General features: G+C 35.8%; 1 protein-coding gene across 1 annotated transcript; it reads right to left on the bottom strand.

Moving 5' to 3' along the window:
- Positions 1 to 5,543: 5,543 nt before the first annotated feature.
- LOC142547377 (3-hydroxy-3-methylglutaryl coenzyme A reductase 1-like) lies at positions 5,544 to 9,486 on the bottom strand. The gene is made up of 4 exons (XM_075655637.1): positions 8,426 to 9,486; positions 7,667 to 7,848; positions 6,967 to 7,313; positions 5,544 to 6,239 (listed from the first exon to the last, which is right to left on the bottom strand). The coding sequence occupies exons 1-4, from the start codon at positions 9,370 to 9,372 to the stop codon at positions 5,997 to 5,999; spliced, it is 1,719 nt and encodes a 572-aa protein (XP_075511752.1). The 5' UTR covers positions 9,373 to 9,486; the 3' UTR covers positions 5,544 to 5,996.
- Between the last annotated feature and the right edge of the window lie 5,367 nt (positions 9,487 to 14,853).

The raw sequence follows: 14,853 nt of genomic DNA, 5'->3' as shown, positions 1-14,853 counted from the left end.
AAAAACATTTTTCACATTTCACACATCAAATATAACTCTGCAGCAACAATATAGAGTGTGTGAATTTGCGAAATATTCTGAACTTATCGCATGTCTTCTTGTGGCGGAAAAGAACAACGAGCTGTTAATGAGAAATCATCAGTCCCGACCCACTGGATCAATAGCATTTCCAGAAGTAAATGCTGTAGGTAAAAATGAATTTAAACATGGAAACCGAAATCAAATTCAGAGACAAGATTTTGGTCGAGGTCGTGGTCATGGTCGTGGACGTGGTCGTGGCGGTGGTTTTGAAAACAATCGATATAGTTATTTTTATAACTCATCTCAAAAGGGCGTCACGAACCACCCACTGAAAAGGCATCATGAGAACATGAGTGGTAATGAAAATCACTCAAAACGATTTGAAAGTTCTTGTTTTATGCGGCACTCCAGGACATTGGTCTCGTATTTGTCGAGCCCCCGAGCACTTTTACAAGCTCTATAAAGAATTGATAAAGGGGAAAGAAAAATAGACCAATTTCACTGAGCACAGTGGTCGTTTGAGTGATTCAACTCATTTTGATGCTGCAGATTTTTTGAATGATTTCTCTGGAAATGATCAATATGCTGGTGAAATAGAAATAAAAAATATTGATGATACAGATTTTCTCAACGATTTCTCTGAAAAGGAACAATATATTGGTGGAATGTAAATGTAAAATAATTTATTTTGCATGTACTCATATAATAATGTTTTATTATACAATTATGATATGTGTTATGTTTTTCAATAATTTACATATGTATTGTCAATAATTTTTTCATTGCATATTTTTTTGAAGTTCAAATATAGAAAATGCTATGAACAAAGCTAAACAAGGAACTAATCACATGGAAGTTTGCAAACCTGATAGTGGTACAACACACTATTCTCCGAGATAAAAGATATTTATTGGAACTAAAACCAACAAAAACAATGTTGAATACAATATCAGATCATGTAGACTTGGTAAAAGGTTGTGGTAAAGCACATTTTTTGTTACCTAATGGTACAAAATTTTTTATAAATGATGCTTTGTATTCACCACAATCCAAAAGAAATTTGTTGAGTTTTAATGACATATATTCTCATGGGTATGATAGTTAGACAATAAATGAAGGAAATGAGAAATATATGTGTCTTACTACATATAAATTAAGAAAAAAATATGTAATTGAAAAACTATCAATGCTCCCTACTGGATTGCATTATACATATATAAGTTCAATTGTATCAAACATGGTATTTGATAATTCTATAATATTGATCAATTGGCATGATCGATTAGGACATCCTGGTTCAACAATGATGCGAAAAATTATAGAAAATACACATGTTCATCCGCTGAAAGACCAGAAGATCTTTCAAAATAATAAGTTTCGATGCAATGAATGTTCTCTTGGAAAAATTATTACAACACCATCACCAGCAAATATCCAAACTGAATCACCCATATTTCTTGAACGTATCCAGAGTGATATTTGTGGGCCAATTCATCCACCATGTGGACCATTTAGATATTTTATGGTATTGATCAATGTCTCCAGCAGATGGTCACATGTATGCTTATTATCAACCTACAATGTGGCATTTGCAAGATTACTTGTTCAAATAATAAAATTGCGGAATCAATTTTCCGATCATACAATCAAGAAAATTAGACTTGATAATGCTGGTGAATTTACTTCCCAAACTTTCAATGATTATTGTATGTCAATGGGAATCACTGTTGAGCATCTAGTGGCACAGGTACATACACAAAATGGATTAGCTGAATCATTGATTAAACTTCTACAACTGATTGCTAGACCAATGATTATGAGAACAAAACTCACAGTTTCTATATGGGGTCATGCAATTTTACATGCTGTTACATTAATTCGTATCAGACCAAGTGCATATCATAAATACTCCCCATTGCAGCTTGCATTTGGTAAATAACCAAATATTTCTCATTTGAGAATTTTTGGATGTATGGTATATGTGCCTATTACACCACCTCAACGAACAAAAATGGGACCTCAAAGAAATATCTGAATTTATGTTAATTATGATAGCCCATCAATAATTCGATATCTTGAACCTCAGACAGACGACGTGTTTACAGCACGTTTTGTTGATTGTCATTTTAATGAGAAAATCTTCTCAATGTTAGGATGAGAAAAGAAAAATATCGAAAAAGAAACTACATGGTATACATCATCATTGTTACATCTGGATCCAAGAACTAAACAATGTGAAAAAGATGTACAGCAAATTGTGCACTTGCAAAGAATAGCAAATCAGATACCAGATGCATTTGCAGACAAAAAGGGGTAACTAAATTATATATACATGTTGTAAATGCCCCTGCTCGAATTGAAATTCCAAAGAGACAAATCGAAGACACTCATGATGTCATTAAATGCCTAAAGTGTGGAGGCCAATCGGTTCCAAGGATAAAATCCTCGAAAAAGAAAATCATAGAGAAACACGATGATCACAAAATAGAGAATAATATTCCGGCAGAAATACATGATGATGAAAATGTTCCGTCAGAACCAAAAACTGATGAGAATCGTGAAATCTCTATCAATTATATTAATACTGAAAAAATATGGAACCGAAAATATACAAAAGAAATTGATGAGATATTTTCTTACAATATCGCATTTCACATCATAAATGACAATGAAGATCATAAACCAAAATCATTTGGTGAATGTAAAAATCGATAGGACTGGATAAATGGAAAGACGTCATCCAGGTTGAATTGGATTCGCTAAATAAACGTAACGTTTTTGGGCATATAGTACTTACACCTGAAGGTGTAAAACTTGTTGGGTACAAATGGGTCTTTATTCGAAAGCAAAATGAGAAAAATGAGATAGTAAGATATAAAGCTCGACTTGTTGCACAAGGTTTTTCTCAAAGGCCTGGAATTGATTATGAAGGAACGTATTCTCCTGCTATGGAAGCAATTACGTTTCGGTATTTGATTAGTTTGGCGGTATCTGAAAATTTAGAAATGTGTCTTATGAATGTTGTCACAGCTTACTTATACGGATTACTCGATAATAATATATATATGAAAATCCCTGAAGGATTTAAGATGCCTGAAGCACAAAGTTCAAAACCCAGAGAATGTTATTCTGTGAAATTGCAAAGATCATTATATGAGATAAAGCAATCCGACCGAATGTGGTATAATCGGCTAAGTGAACACTTTATGAAAAAAAAGATTTGTAAACAATTTAATATGCCCTTGTGTTTTCATTAAGAAAACAACATCCGAATGCGGAATTATTGTTGTTGATGATTTAAACATCATTGGAACAAATAAGGAAATTCAAGAAGTTGTGTCGTACTTGAAGGAAGAATTTGAAATGAAGGACCTTGGAAAAACAAAATATTGTCTGGGTTTGCATATTGAACATAGAGAATGTAGAATATTTGTTCACCAGTCAAATTATACAGAAAAGGTCATCAAACGTTTTAATATGGATAAATCAAATTCTTTAAGTACTTCAATGGTTGTTAGATTATTAAACATAGAAAATGATCCATTGCGTCCATGTGAAGATGATGAAGTTATTCTTGGTCCAGAAGTACCATATCTAAGTGCTATTGGTACCATTATGTATCTTGCAAATTGTACAAGACCTGATATATCTTTTGCTATAAATTTATTGGCAAGATTTAGCTCATATCCAACAAAAAGACACTGAAACGGAATTAAACATATATTCCGTTATCTACGATGATCGACAGACTTGGGACTTTTGTATTTAAAAGATACCAATCAAAGCATAATTGGTTATGATGATGCTGGGTATTTATCTGATCCACACAAGGCACGTTCCCAAACAAGATATGTATTTACTCGTGGAGGCACTGCAATTTCTTGACGTTCACAGAAACACTTGTAACAACTTCATCAAATCACGGCGAGATTATTGCATTACATGAAGCAAGCCGTGAATGTGTGTGGCTAAAATCAATGACCGAATATATCCAAACCTCATGCGGATTATCATTCGACAAGAAGCCCGTGACACTATATGAAGATAATGCTGCACGTGTTGCTAATATGAAAAAAGAATATATAAAAAGCGACATAACTAAACATATTCCCCCTAAGTTCTTCGCATTCACACAAGAGCTTGAGAAGAATAAAGATATTGATATTCGTTACATTCAATCAAGTAAAAAATCAACAGGTCTCTTCACAAAGGCACTTCCTACGACAATATTCAGAAAGCATATATATAACATTGGGATGCGCAATCTACGAAATTTGTGAAGAATCGTTCGTGTTAACATGAGGGAGAGTTTACGTGATTGCACTCTTTTTCCCTTACTATGTTTTTTATCTCAATGGGTTTTTCTTAATAATGTTTTTAACGAAACAGTATAAAACACGTACTGAAGACAATCATTGTATCATAATAATCATCACAAGGGAGAGTGTTGAAAAATATGAGTTGTAATATTTGAATGTTGAAAATAAGAAAGTTGAATGTTAAAAATAAGAGTTGTAAATATTTAAAAATAGTGTTTGATGATGTATATAATGATGCATTTATTTTTAGATTATTTCCAAAAAATTCTATAAATAGGTTTCTCAATGTGTGCAAAAAATAACAATTGATTAGAGAGAAAATTTTATAAAATGCGTAGTTTTATAAATTTTGAGAGTTTGAGATTTTCACTTTTTACCGTAAATTTTTACTTTTACCAGCTTTTTATTTTTATTTTTTAAAACAGTCAAGTAAAATTCTACATATCAAAGCTAAATATGGGGAACAAAATTATAAAATTAAGACAAGTTTTACAAAAGTTAGTTATCATTGACCCGAAAAGGTTTTACAAAATAGTTAACTATTGAGGCTCCTATTTAATTATTAGTACTGATGCATTAGCTTAAATTGAATTAGCATAAACTAAATTTCTTTTCAGCTTGAAAATATCCAAACAATAAATTTGCACTTATGGATTTTCAGATGAGAACTTTCCACTCAAAGAGACAGATATAGAGCACGCTATTGGCGCAACATGTTGTCGGACCCTAATTCAGAAACAGATACAAAATGACCACATTTGGACAGAGCATTTATAATAATACAACACCATTCATTAATTTCATGTGTTCCAAGCATATTCCATTATGTATGGTCCCTAATTCAGCCGAGTGAATCCAGCTACTTTTTTGTCAACATCTTTAACGAATATCTCAAATTTGAGAAATCACCAAAAGGGTTTAAAAAACATATCAGTTGGGATATGCAGATAATTTTTTTTACATAATAGGGTAGTCAAAATGCAATCTTTATTTGATCATTAAGATTGAAATCTTGAAATTCTTGGTAATTTAGGTCTCGATTTTAATCCGATTCATATATATTAATAAATATTCAATTACATCGATACATATCCAAAATTCAATACAATGTCATAAAGATAGTCCTTTGCATCTAGTTTCCCGACCAACGATGAAATAGAAATATCAATTTATTAATTTCCAAGAATTATCAACAAAGGATAGTTTGTGCACCGTCGATGAATTCGATGAAAACCAAATTTGATTAAAGTCACATCAGATGCATGGGCGTGAATTTAGAAGATATATATATATATATATATATTATATATATATATATCCCACGAAGACAACATCACTAGCTTCAAACTTTCAAGTATCTCACGAGGTAACTTAACCTGTACAAAACTAACACCGGAAGACGGACAAAAAACAAGGCAACCCCGCTTCAAGAATCACTTATTAAGGAACACCAAACAACAATTCACTAAATGGGGAAAATAAGAAATTTAACAGATTAGGGACAGCTCCGTACCTTTCAGACACGAGACAGACTGCCCTTTGATTCTGATAGGGGAAGCTACGTGCCTACAAAGTGTGCACTCATAGTGGCTCTAATCCTTTTAACGGCACAACCGGCCGCCTATATTCGAGTGAAAAGTCAGGAGTTCTACTCTCCTAGGAGCCGATTTTAGTGATATCCCTGCTAGATCTGTTGTATTTCATGTGGCTTTTGATAAGCTGTCCAGCTGCAATAGCTGACATTAAAGAAAGCTCTCCGGCCAAGACCGAACCGGCAACGATGGCGGCCAGGAGCTGGGAATTCGAGCCTGGTGACTCTTTGCTTGCGCCCTTTACGCCAAGAAGGTTAAGGCAGGCTGACTGTGACGCCAATTGTGTTCCACCACCTACGGTGCCAACCTGGAAAAGACATGATAATGGGGTTCACAAGATGATAAAGTATAAAGTTCGAAAAAAATAAAGGGATTTGAGTGGGTGACCCATATTCACAATCAACAGTAACTTTTGATATCAACTCTACTAATGGCACGAGCAAATGGCAAGCTTATGTTAGGGTACAAAGTTTAGTTCCCAACATAATCAAGCCATTGTATTTAATGAAAAATCCATGTCGCTATCCAAATACAAGTACTTGGAACTTTAGTAACCATTTGATCAATGTATCGAGTATAAATATCAGCGGTATCTTAAACTAATTGTCATTGGTCTCCTGGCATTTCATGTTTAAATAAATATAACATCCTAATAAAAAGGTCATTTTTAAAAAATTAATTCGTTTTACTTAATGTCTTTTTTTTAATGAAAAACAATTTCATAACTTCAGGATGTCAATATCTAAGGCGCTATTTGGTGCGGATGAGACATTAATTATTTGCACATCCTATTTAAACGTTTGGCTCAAGTTCTACAAAATATTTCAGTTATACGTCACTTTTATCCATCCCCATATCATATACGTCATTAATTATTCCATGCCATGAAGTGCCAAATGTTGCCTAACTATTATGATTATTTTAAAGGAATTTCAAGCATTCAAGCAGATCTCAAAAACATTCATTTGAAATTTTACAGCACAGGTCTGAATATGCGTGCCTCATTAACTAGATATAAAACCAAAGCTCATTACCTCAATTGATGGCATGGTCACGGAAATATGGAGATCTTTCCCGTTGTTAACAGCCTCCATCATAGTAATACAGTGAGAACTTTCTATATTCTGTGCTGGATCCTGCCCAGTCGCTATAAAAATGGCCGAGACAATATTTGCAGCATGTGCATTGAAACCACCAAGAGCACCAGCAATAGCAGAGCCAGTGAGGTTCTTGAGCATGTTAAGTTCGACAAGGGCCGATACAGAAGTTTTCAATACCTTTGCAACCACGCTTTCACTAATGATAGCCTCGCAAACTACTGACTTTCCACGTCCCTCAATCCAATTGACGGCAGCAGGTTTCTTGTCCGAGCAAAAATTCCCTGCATAGGTAATGACTAATTTTGATAGGAAAAACATGAAAAGATTGAAAAGAATCTCCATAGTTGTGTTCTGAAGGCATGAGAACTTTTACATTTGGCATCAGAAGCTAATAAATATGGCATAGAGTAATCGAAATAAAGAAAATGAGGAAAAACACGACAATAAGAATGACGCCATGAAAAGTCATTATGGCGTCCATAGAAGGCCAAATATTTGACAAACCATGATAAGCACTAGCAACGGTTAAATGGCTAATAAGTCAATACAAAAGGGACAGTTACTCAAGGATTCATGTCTGTACTTCGAGATAAATCGTACCAAAATCTTAAAAAAAGGGATAAATTGGACTCACCAGAAATGCCAATAACTTCCATATCAGGAAAATCATTAAGGAGGAAGTCTAAAAGATTCTGAACACCTTTAGAAACCATGTTCATTCCCATGGCATCACCTGTGCTACAACTAAATCTAATATATAGATTTTTCCCTGCAATTGCACATTGAATACCTTGGATTCTTGCAAATCTACTCGACCTGTTCCAGATAAAGCAGGAGAAAATTGATAAGTGCCTCAAAATCTTATTTACGGCATTAAATCTATATTTAAAACTTATAAATGGACATATGCTTATGTAGATCGTTGATTACAATAATCAGCTAAATTAAAAAATTGGAAATAATCTTTTTCTATCAAAAAAAGTTATCTTTCAAAAATCCAATTTGATTTCGATTGATGGAGCATAGAACAGTATCATCAACAGAATTCTAGGGCTTAAAAAAAATGGGAAATGGCACAAATGATCCGAGAAGGTGTCCCCTGATGACAAGAACTTCTATAACAAAGACTGAAAGGGATTTAATCACTAAAATCTTCTTTTTCAATTAAAATATTAAGCCACATTCGCCCGCATAATATGCAAATCAAGACACCGATCAACATCAAGGATTCCTAAAAATTCATAAAGCAAATGATAACAATCACAACTCGAGAATATAAAACTTTTTGGATAAAAAGATACAAATATACATGCATGCAACTTTCAAGAAAAAAATCAATAAACTAATTTGGAAAAAACAAAAAAAACAAACATGCAAGAACAGAAGTGCTTACTTATTGAAAACAACAGACAGCGTATCAAAATTGAGAGGATCCTCCAAGAAGAATTTCAACTCGGCCGCCCGCTTGGCAGAGGCAAACCTCACCACCGGAGCTCTGCTCATCCCATCTCGCAGAAGCACACACGTAGCACCCCCAGATGCGTAGATTGCCTTGCACCCCCTGTTCGTGCTAGCTACCAAACACCCTTCTGTCGTTGCCATCGGCACCGTGTATTCGCACCCATTAAGCAACAGTGGCCCCGCGATCCCGACGGGGAGCTGCACATACCCCACGGGCATCTCGCAGCATTGCCCCAAAATCGAATCATAATCAAATCCCTCCAGAGGTAATCCCTCAATAGATCTCCCAGTCAGCCGCTGGAGCGCCTCCCTACGAATCTTTGCAGCTCTAAAGCAATCCCCGAGCTTTGACTCCAACGAGTAAGACGGGACTTCTCCAGAAACAACACATTTAACGAGATCCTCGTCATCCTGCGGAAGTTCCATCAATTTCGGCATGGAAGGAACCGGCGGAGGCAAAGAGCAGCGAATGCTCCGATCTTCCTGGATAATGTCACGAATGAACCGTTGAGGCTGATCTTCTCCTTCCGGTTTAGAAATGAACGACTGCACAAAGTCGATTCCGAAGAACCCCAGGAGGTATATGAAAGACGCGATGAGACAAGTAATTGCCGCAAGCTCGGAGAGGGAAAGGACGTGAAGAGGAACGGAGTTACGGATCTTGTCACGCCAGCGGTGTAGCAGGAAATAGGAAACGGAGAAAAACAACGTGAAGAAAATGCCGTTGGTCAGGTAAAGTGGGAGAGGGAGCGCGTCCGACGCTTTAGGGGAGGAACGGTGATCGGCGGTGTCGCCGGAGGCCGCTGAATGAGGGGGTGGAGGAGGAGAAAGAAGTGGCTTATTGTTTGAGTATCTGGGTGGCCTCCGGCTGATGTCCATAGCTTCGGCGGTGCAGAGTGCGATCGGGGGAGGCGGGCGGCGGAGCGGTGGTTTCGGGAGGAAGGCTTTGTTTGTTGGCTGAGAGATGGGAGAGTGAAGCAGTAGTCTATATACAGCCAGGCTTCAAACGTGCTCTTTCTTTAAAACCAAAAAAAACAAATTTAAAAAATAATTTTTAATTGGTCTTTTGTGACAACGAAGCATTTGGTGTTCACCAGAAAAATAAAATAATGTATGTTCAAAAAAATAATAGGAAAAACCCAAATAATAATTATAAATATTTATTATTCAGAAAATTTGAAAATTATTATGATAGAAAAGTATGAAACAGATCTCTAGCAAAGCCTGCCTAATATTAAATTACTGATTTATTATATAGTTATAATATGAGTAAAATATAAATATTTAAGTATTTATTAAAGTATATTTTATTTTCTTCATTTCAATAATAAAAGTATTTACTATACACTTAAATGGAAAAATACTGTTCGAAGCATCTAGTGTGGTCTAAAATCAACGCAGTTGTCATAAGAGTAAAATTTACCGAATTAAAAAAGAAAAAAAAAATTAAAAGAAGCTGCTCTAGTGCTTGCTGCTTTGTTAGCACCGTCACCATCCCCAAATCCCAATTGTGTGTGAAATTGAGCGAGTTGAGCTTAAATATACATTACTCGAGCTCGAATTGAAAAAAAAAATTCAACTACTTAAACTCAAGTTTGATTCGACTCAACTCAAGTAGTAAATTTTAAGCTCGAGCAGATGATGTATCTGGCTCGAAAAACACGATTTCAATTTTTTTATTCTTTTTAAAATGATTTTTTATTTTAAAATAATATATATAAATATTTTTTTTTTCAAATATATATAAATGCTATATAAATGCTCGAGTAGCTCAAGAACTAGTCAAGAAGACTCAAAAATTACTCGAGCTACTCGAACTTGATCAGCTCGACTCGTTTCACCCATATCCCCAACTCAGGGTTAGAGATGTCCCCAATGTTGAGCTCTTGTATAAAAATTTTTGAGCTTGATTGAGCAGGCTCCACTGATTTTACATTCTTAGTGATACTTGATAATAGACATGGCCATAGACTGAATTCGGTCCGAGTCTGGAAAATCCCAACCCTTAACTGGCTCGCTCGTGATCGGTCACGGTCACGGTCACGATCCGGGTCACTGAACTGGCGGTTCGGGTTTGGGTCCAGGTCCGGTTAACTGTCGATTCCGAGTATGTTTGTTAGGACCAAGCGCTTACCACTAGGCCTAAAGCTATAACTATTAGCCAAGGCGCAACTTTATTTCCTTATACTTGTGACAGCGCATAGTGCACATACTTGAATGCTAATGGGTCGGGCTGTTATGCCCATGAGTTCGAGAAGGTGCGTGTCTATCTGTTGGTGTTGTCTTATATCCCTTAGTGATCGGTCTTACCATTTCCCTACCGTCGGACCTGTCCCCAGTAGAGACAGTATTACCCGTTAAGATTTGGTGTCACTCTTTTACGGCTCAACGTCAGCAGCTTGACGCACGAGAACTTCTCAGGAGGTCACCCATCTCAGTACTACTCTCACTCATGCACACTTAACCCAACATTCCGACCCCCAAGAGGTATAGAAATATGATTCTTAGGAGACTTGAACTCATGACCTCACTGTGATACCAATTGATAGGATCAAGTGCTTACCAATAGGCCAAAAGATATAGCTATTAGTCAAGACGCAACTTTATTTCTTTATATTGGTGGTAGTGAAGAGTGCACCTACTTGGGTACTAATGGATCGGGCTGTTAGGCCCATGAGTCCGGGGAGGTGCGTATCTATCTGCTGATGTTATCTCATATCCCTTAGATATCAGTCTTACCATTTCCCTACCGTCGGCCCTGTCCCCAGCAGAGATAGTATTACCAATTAAGATTTGGTGTCACATTTTTACGGCTCACTTAGCCAACCTGATCAAGCGGTTCAACGTTAGCAGCTTGACACATGAGAACTTCCCAGAATGTCATCCATCACACTAGTACTCTCATTCATGCACGTTTAACCCAACAGTGTTCGACCTTTTTTCTAGGGAAAAAAACTTTATTGTTTAATTAAATATTTAAATTACAAAAAAAAAGGTGTTTGGACTTATATAGTTATGCTCTATAAGATGTCTACGTATCTTCTTTTGATGTAGAGGAATCAAAGCTCATGTAGCTCGCTTACTTTTACATGAGTATCTTTAGGAGTGGCATTGTTCAATCACTCGCATTTTTTTTCATTGTTGTTTCGGATGATCCCTCGGATTCATCTTAGTCTTCTTAATCAATTTTTATATGTTGTGTTTGACTTGCAACTTTTTATCAATTATTGAGCAAACATTGAGCTTCAAATTTTCTGGTCTTAAGCTAGAACGTCTCTCATCCAATGCATTTCCCCCGACACTAAAAGTTTGATCTACTACAAATGTTGAAACGAGACAAGATGTAATTTATTTTGTCATTATAAACAAAATTGGATATACTTGGGTTTTTTCCGACCACCAGCGCAATTTTTCAAAAGTTTCCTAATTTGTATCAATAAAATCAAAAGTAATTGTAAAATAATTCTCAAGTTCCTGATTGGACAAGTTAGTGATTGGAACTTGAGGATCCTTGTGGACGTTTCGTCAATTCCCTTGATAAAAGTCGTGTTTTAGTAAGTTTAGAAGTGATATTACTAGTAGTAATGGATTGTGGTTCATGTGGAACAATTTGCCTACCATATCTAATGTTATATTAATTATAAATATTATATAAATGAGTTCTAATCATAAACAAAATCAAGGAGATAGATGGAATCATTTCAATAGTACGGTCTAAAGAATCATAATATAATGTTAAAATTTCTTATAAACCGCCTAATTTAATAAGTATAGGATCTAAAACAAAAGAAAATAAATATGTTTCATTAATTTTTTTTAAATTTTTTTTTCTCATTTTGCTTTAATGACATAAAAACATTGAACTAAAACATTATCGCTAGATTTAATATGTTCACTAAAAATATATTCAATGTTGCAAGAATGTATTAAAACTAAATTAAAAATAGGAAAATAAACACCGGATTGGTCACTAGCATCATTAAAAACTTTTAAATTTAACAAATACTAGTGCATATGTTCTATTGATTTGAAAATAAATAAATATTACGAGCTTGAACATATTGATGAAAAATATACATAATAAATTTTTATATTCAAAAGATCATAATAACAATTTATATCATGAATTCCAACGAGTTAGAACGTCTCGTATAAACCATTTAAACCTAAAAATCATTTATTTTGTAAAATTTGTCCCAACGTTTCATAATTTAGGGATATGTATATAGATAATGAATTATGTTTCTAATTGGTTGTGTAACGTACCGTGTTTTTAAACATACTTGAAATTTGCGGAAATAAAATGTTTTCTTAAATAATTAATCATCTCTCAAAATACACTAGTAAATAAAATACTTGATCAAATATTTGAAATGTAAACAAACTTGCAACAAGTACTTGTTTAGAACAACATAAAGTAATTTGTTAAAATCAGAGTAAACGAGTTCAACATCCATAAAAATCCTTACAACTTAAGCGGTTCTCGGGTTAGTCCTCCGCCCAGTCCGAGTCATCTCACTAGTCTCCGCCTCTCGTCTCCTCAAACTCGTCATCACCTGCATCAATCAAGTCTAGCGAGTCTAAAGACTCAGCAAGTATAAACTGAGAATAAAGAGTAATACGTAATAAATTCACATGCATTTTAAAGTAGTCCATACATACTTAAAACCTAAACATACTTACATAACCATAGACGTACCTCATTTCATAAACTTTTTCATAAACTTGCTTGCATCATACATACTTAAACGTGCATAAACATTATCATTCTGCGTAGAGATATGTTTCAAAGCAAGTGACCCATAAATATTGCGTCTGATCAGACTAGATCACAGTACTGGGCTAGCAGGGATGTCCATTGCCACATACATAAGATCTCCGGTCATGCTTTACTGGGTGGATTGGTCCCCGGTCATTCTTTACCGCTTCTCAATCCTGATCATAACCCGGTCATGCTGTACCGAGGTGGAAAGGTCCCCAGACACGTTCTCGGGTTTCCAAACTCGTTCATAATTGGTCACAAGACAATTTGCATACCTAAAAAATAATACATTTTCTTTTTTTGCACGTCGAATGTACTTACATAGCATTGAGGGCTTCGTTGGATCTCTCTTGGGCTACTGCTGCACATACATACTAATACATTATTCAAGCAACTTAAATTCCACAACTTAACCGTACCAATCAAACTCACCACCGAAGTAGTTAAACAACTTATGACTTTCTAGACCACTCGGGACTCGACCATATTTAATCAACATACTAAACCATGACATCGAACCCCGAAACAATCTTGATATTAAGTATGAAAATTTCCCAAGTAATGGAAGACACGGACCTCGCTTAAACCATAGTTCAATGTTCCTTATTCAAACTTCGAAACGTCTAATCTGACCCTCACTAGGCTTGGACATACCGACGTATTAATACCCAAATGAAGTAATAACACCTAAATTTGAAGCTCGAAGACTCCTAAACTAGCGCCTAGGCACCTGCAAGGTAGCGCTGCAGCACTTGGTCAATCGCCTAGGCGCCACCAACCAGTGCTGCGGCGCTTCACATGAGATGACTAGGTGATGTGGCGTTCCAAACCAATGTTGCGGCGCTAACAAGTTCGATTGCGGCACTCCATAACCAGCGCTGCGGCGCTAACCCTGCGCGAACAAACCAAAAATCTGCACAAAAGTTTCCTACGTCTTCTAATACACACACCCTTACCAACCCGAAGCTACACACCAAATGTCATAGGATCACCACACTCGACACACCTACACGCAGCAATTACCACTCGGCGATCCCGAACGAAGCCTGCAATCAAATAAAATCAAGAAACATGAGGAACATATTTTATAACAACTCAGTTTGAGCAGTCCCATGAGAATGATCATAACTCACTCATTCTTATCAGAAAGTTACGAATTTACTGTCAAATCGAAGATATGGAAAAGTACTACCATTTTTATGTTGAAAGTTATCTAGAAAACTAACCGAAAATTCTCAGTATTCGAAATTACCAGATTCGGTTTTTGAGATCCAAAAACAGATCCAAAATCGTTTTAACCATTTTTGCTCTACCTGTCTGGAACAAAGAGAAATTGCTCCATGCCCAACGGTCTTACCAACACCGATATTTTCTGAAATTCAATTAGAACTCTGTTCTTCATCAGTCAGTCCATTCCCAAGATAACATCAAACTCTGGCATTGGAAACACAATCAGATCGGCGTAAACAAGGTGGCCCTGTAGTTCAAGATCGATATCTCTGACCACGCTAGTAGCTGATAACTCCTCCCCTGATTGGAGTATCATGGAGTAGTTCATGTCGAGTCCAATGGCCTTGACATCCAAATAATTAGGGAAC

This window comes from Primulina tabacum, chromosome 5 (assembly GCF_025594145.1).
Source record: "Primulina tabacum isolate GXHZ01 chromosome 5, ASM2559414v2, whole genome shotgun sequence".
In the NCBI taxonomy this organism is placed as follows: domain Eukaryota; kingdom Viridiplantae; phylum Streptophyta; class Magnoliopsida; order Lamiales; family Gesneriaceae; genus Primulina; species Primulina tabacum.
The sequence above is the reverse complement of the archived record's forward strand: the minus strand, read 5'-3'. Positions and strand labels throughout refer to the sequence as shown.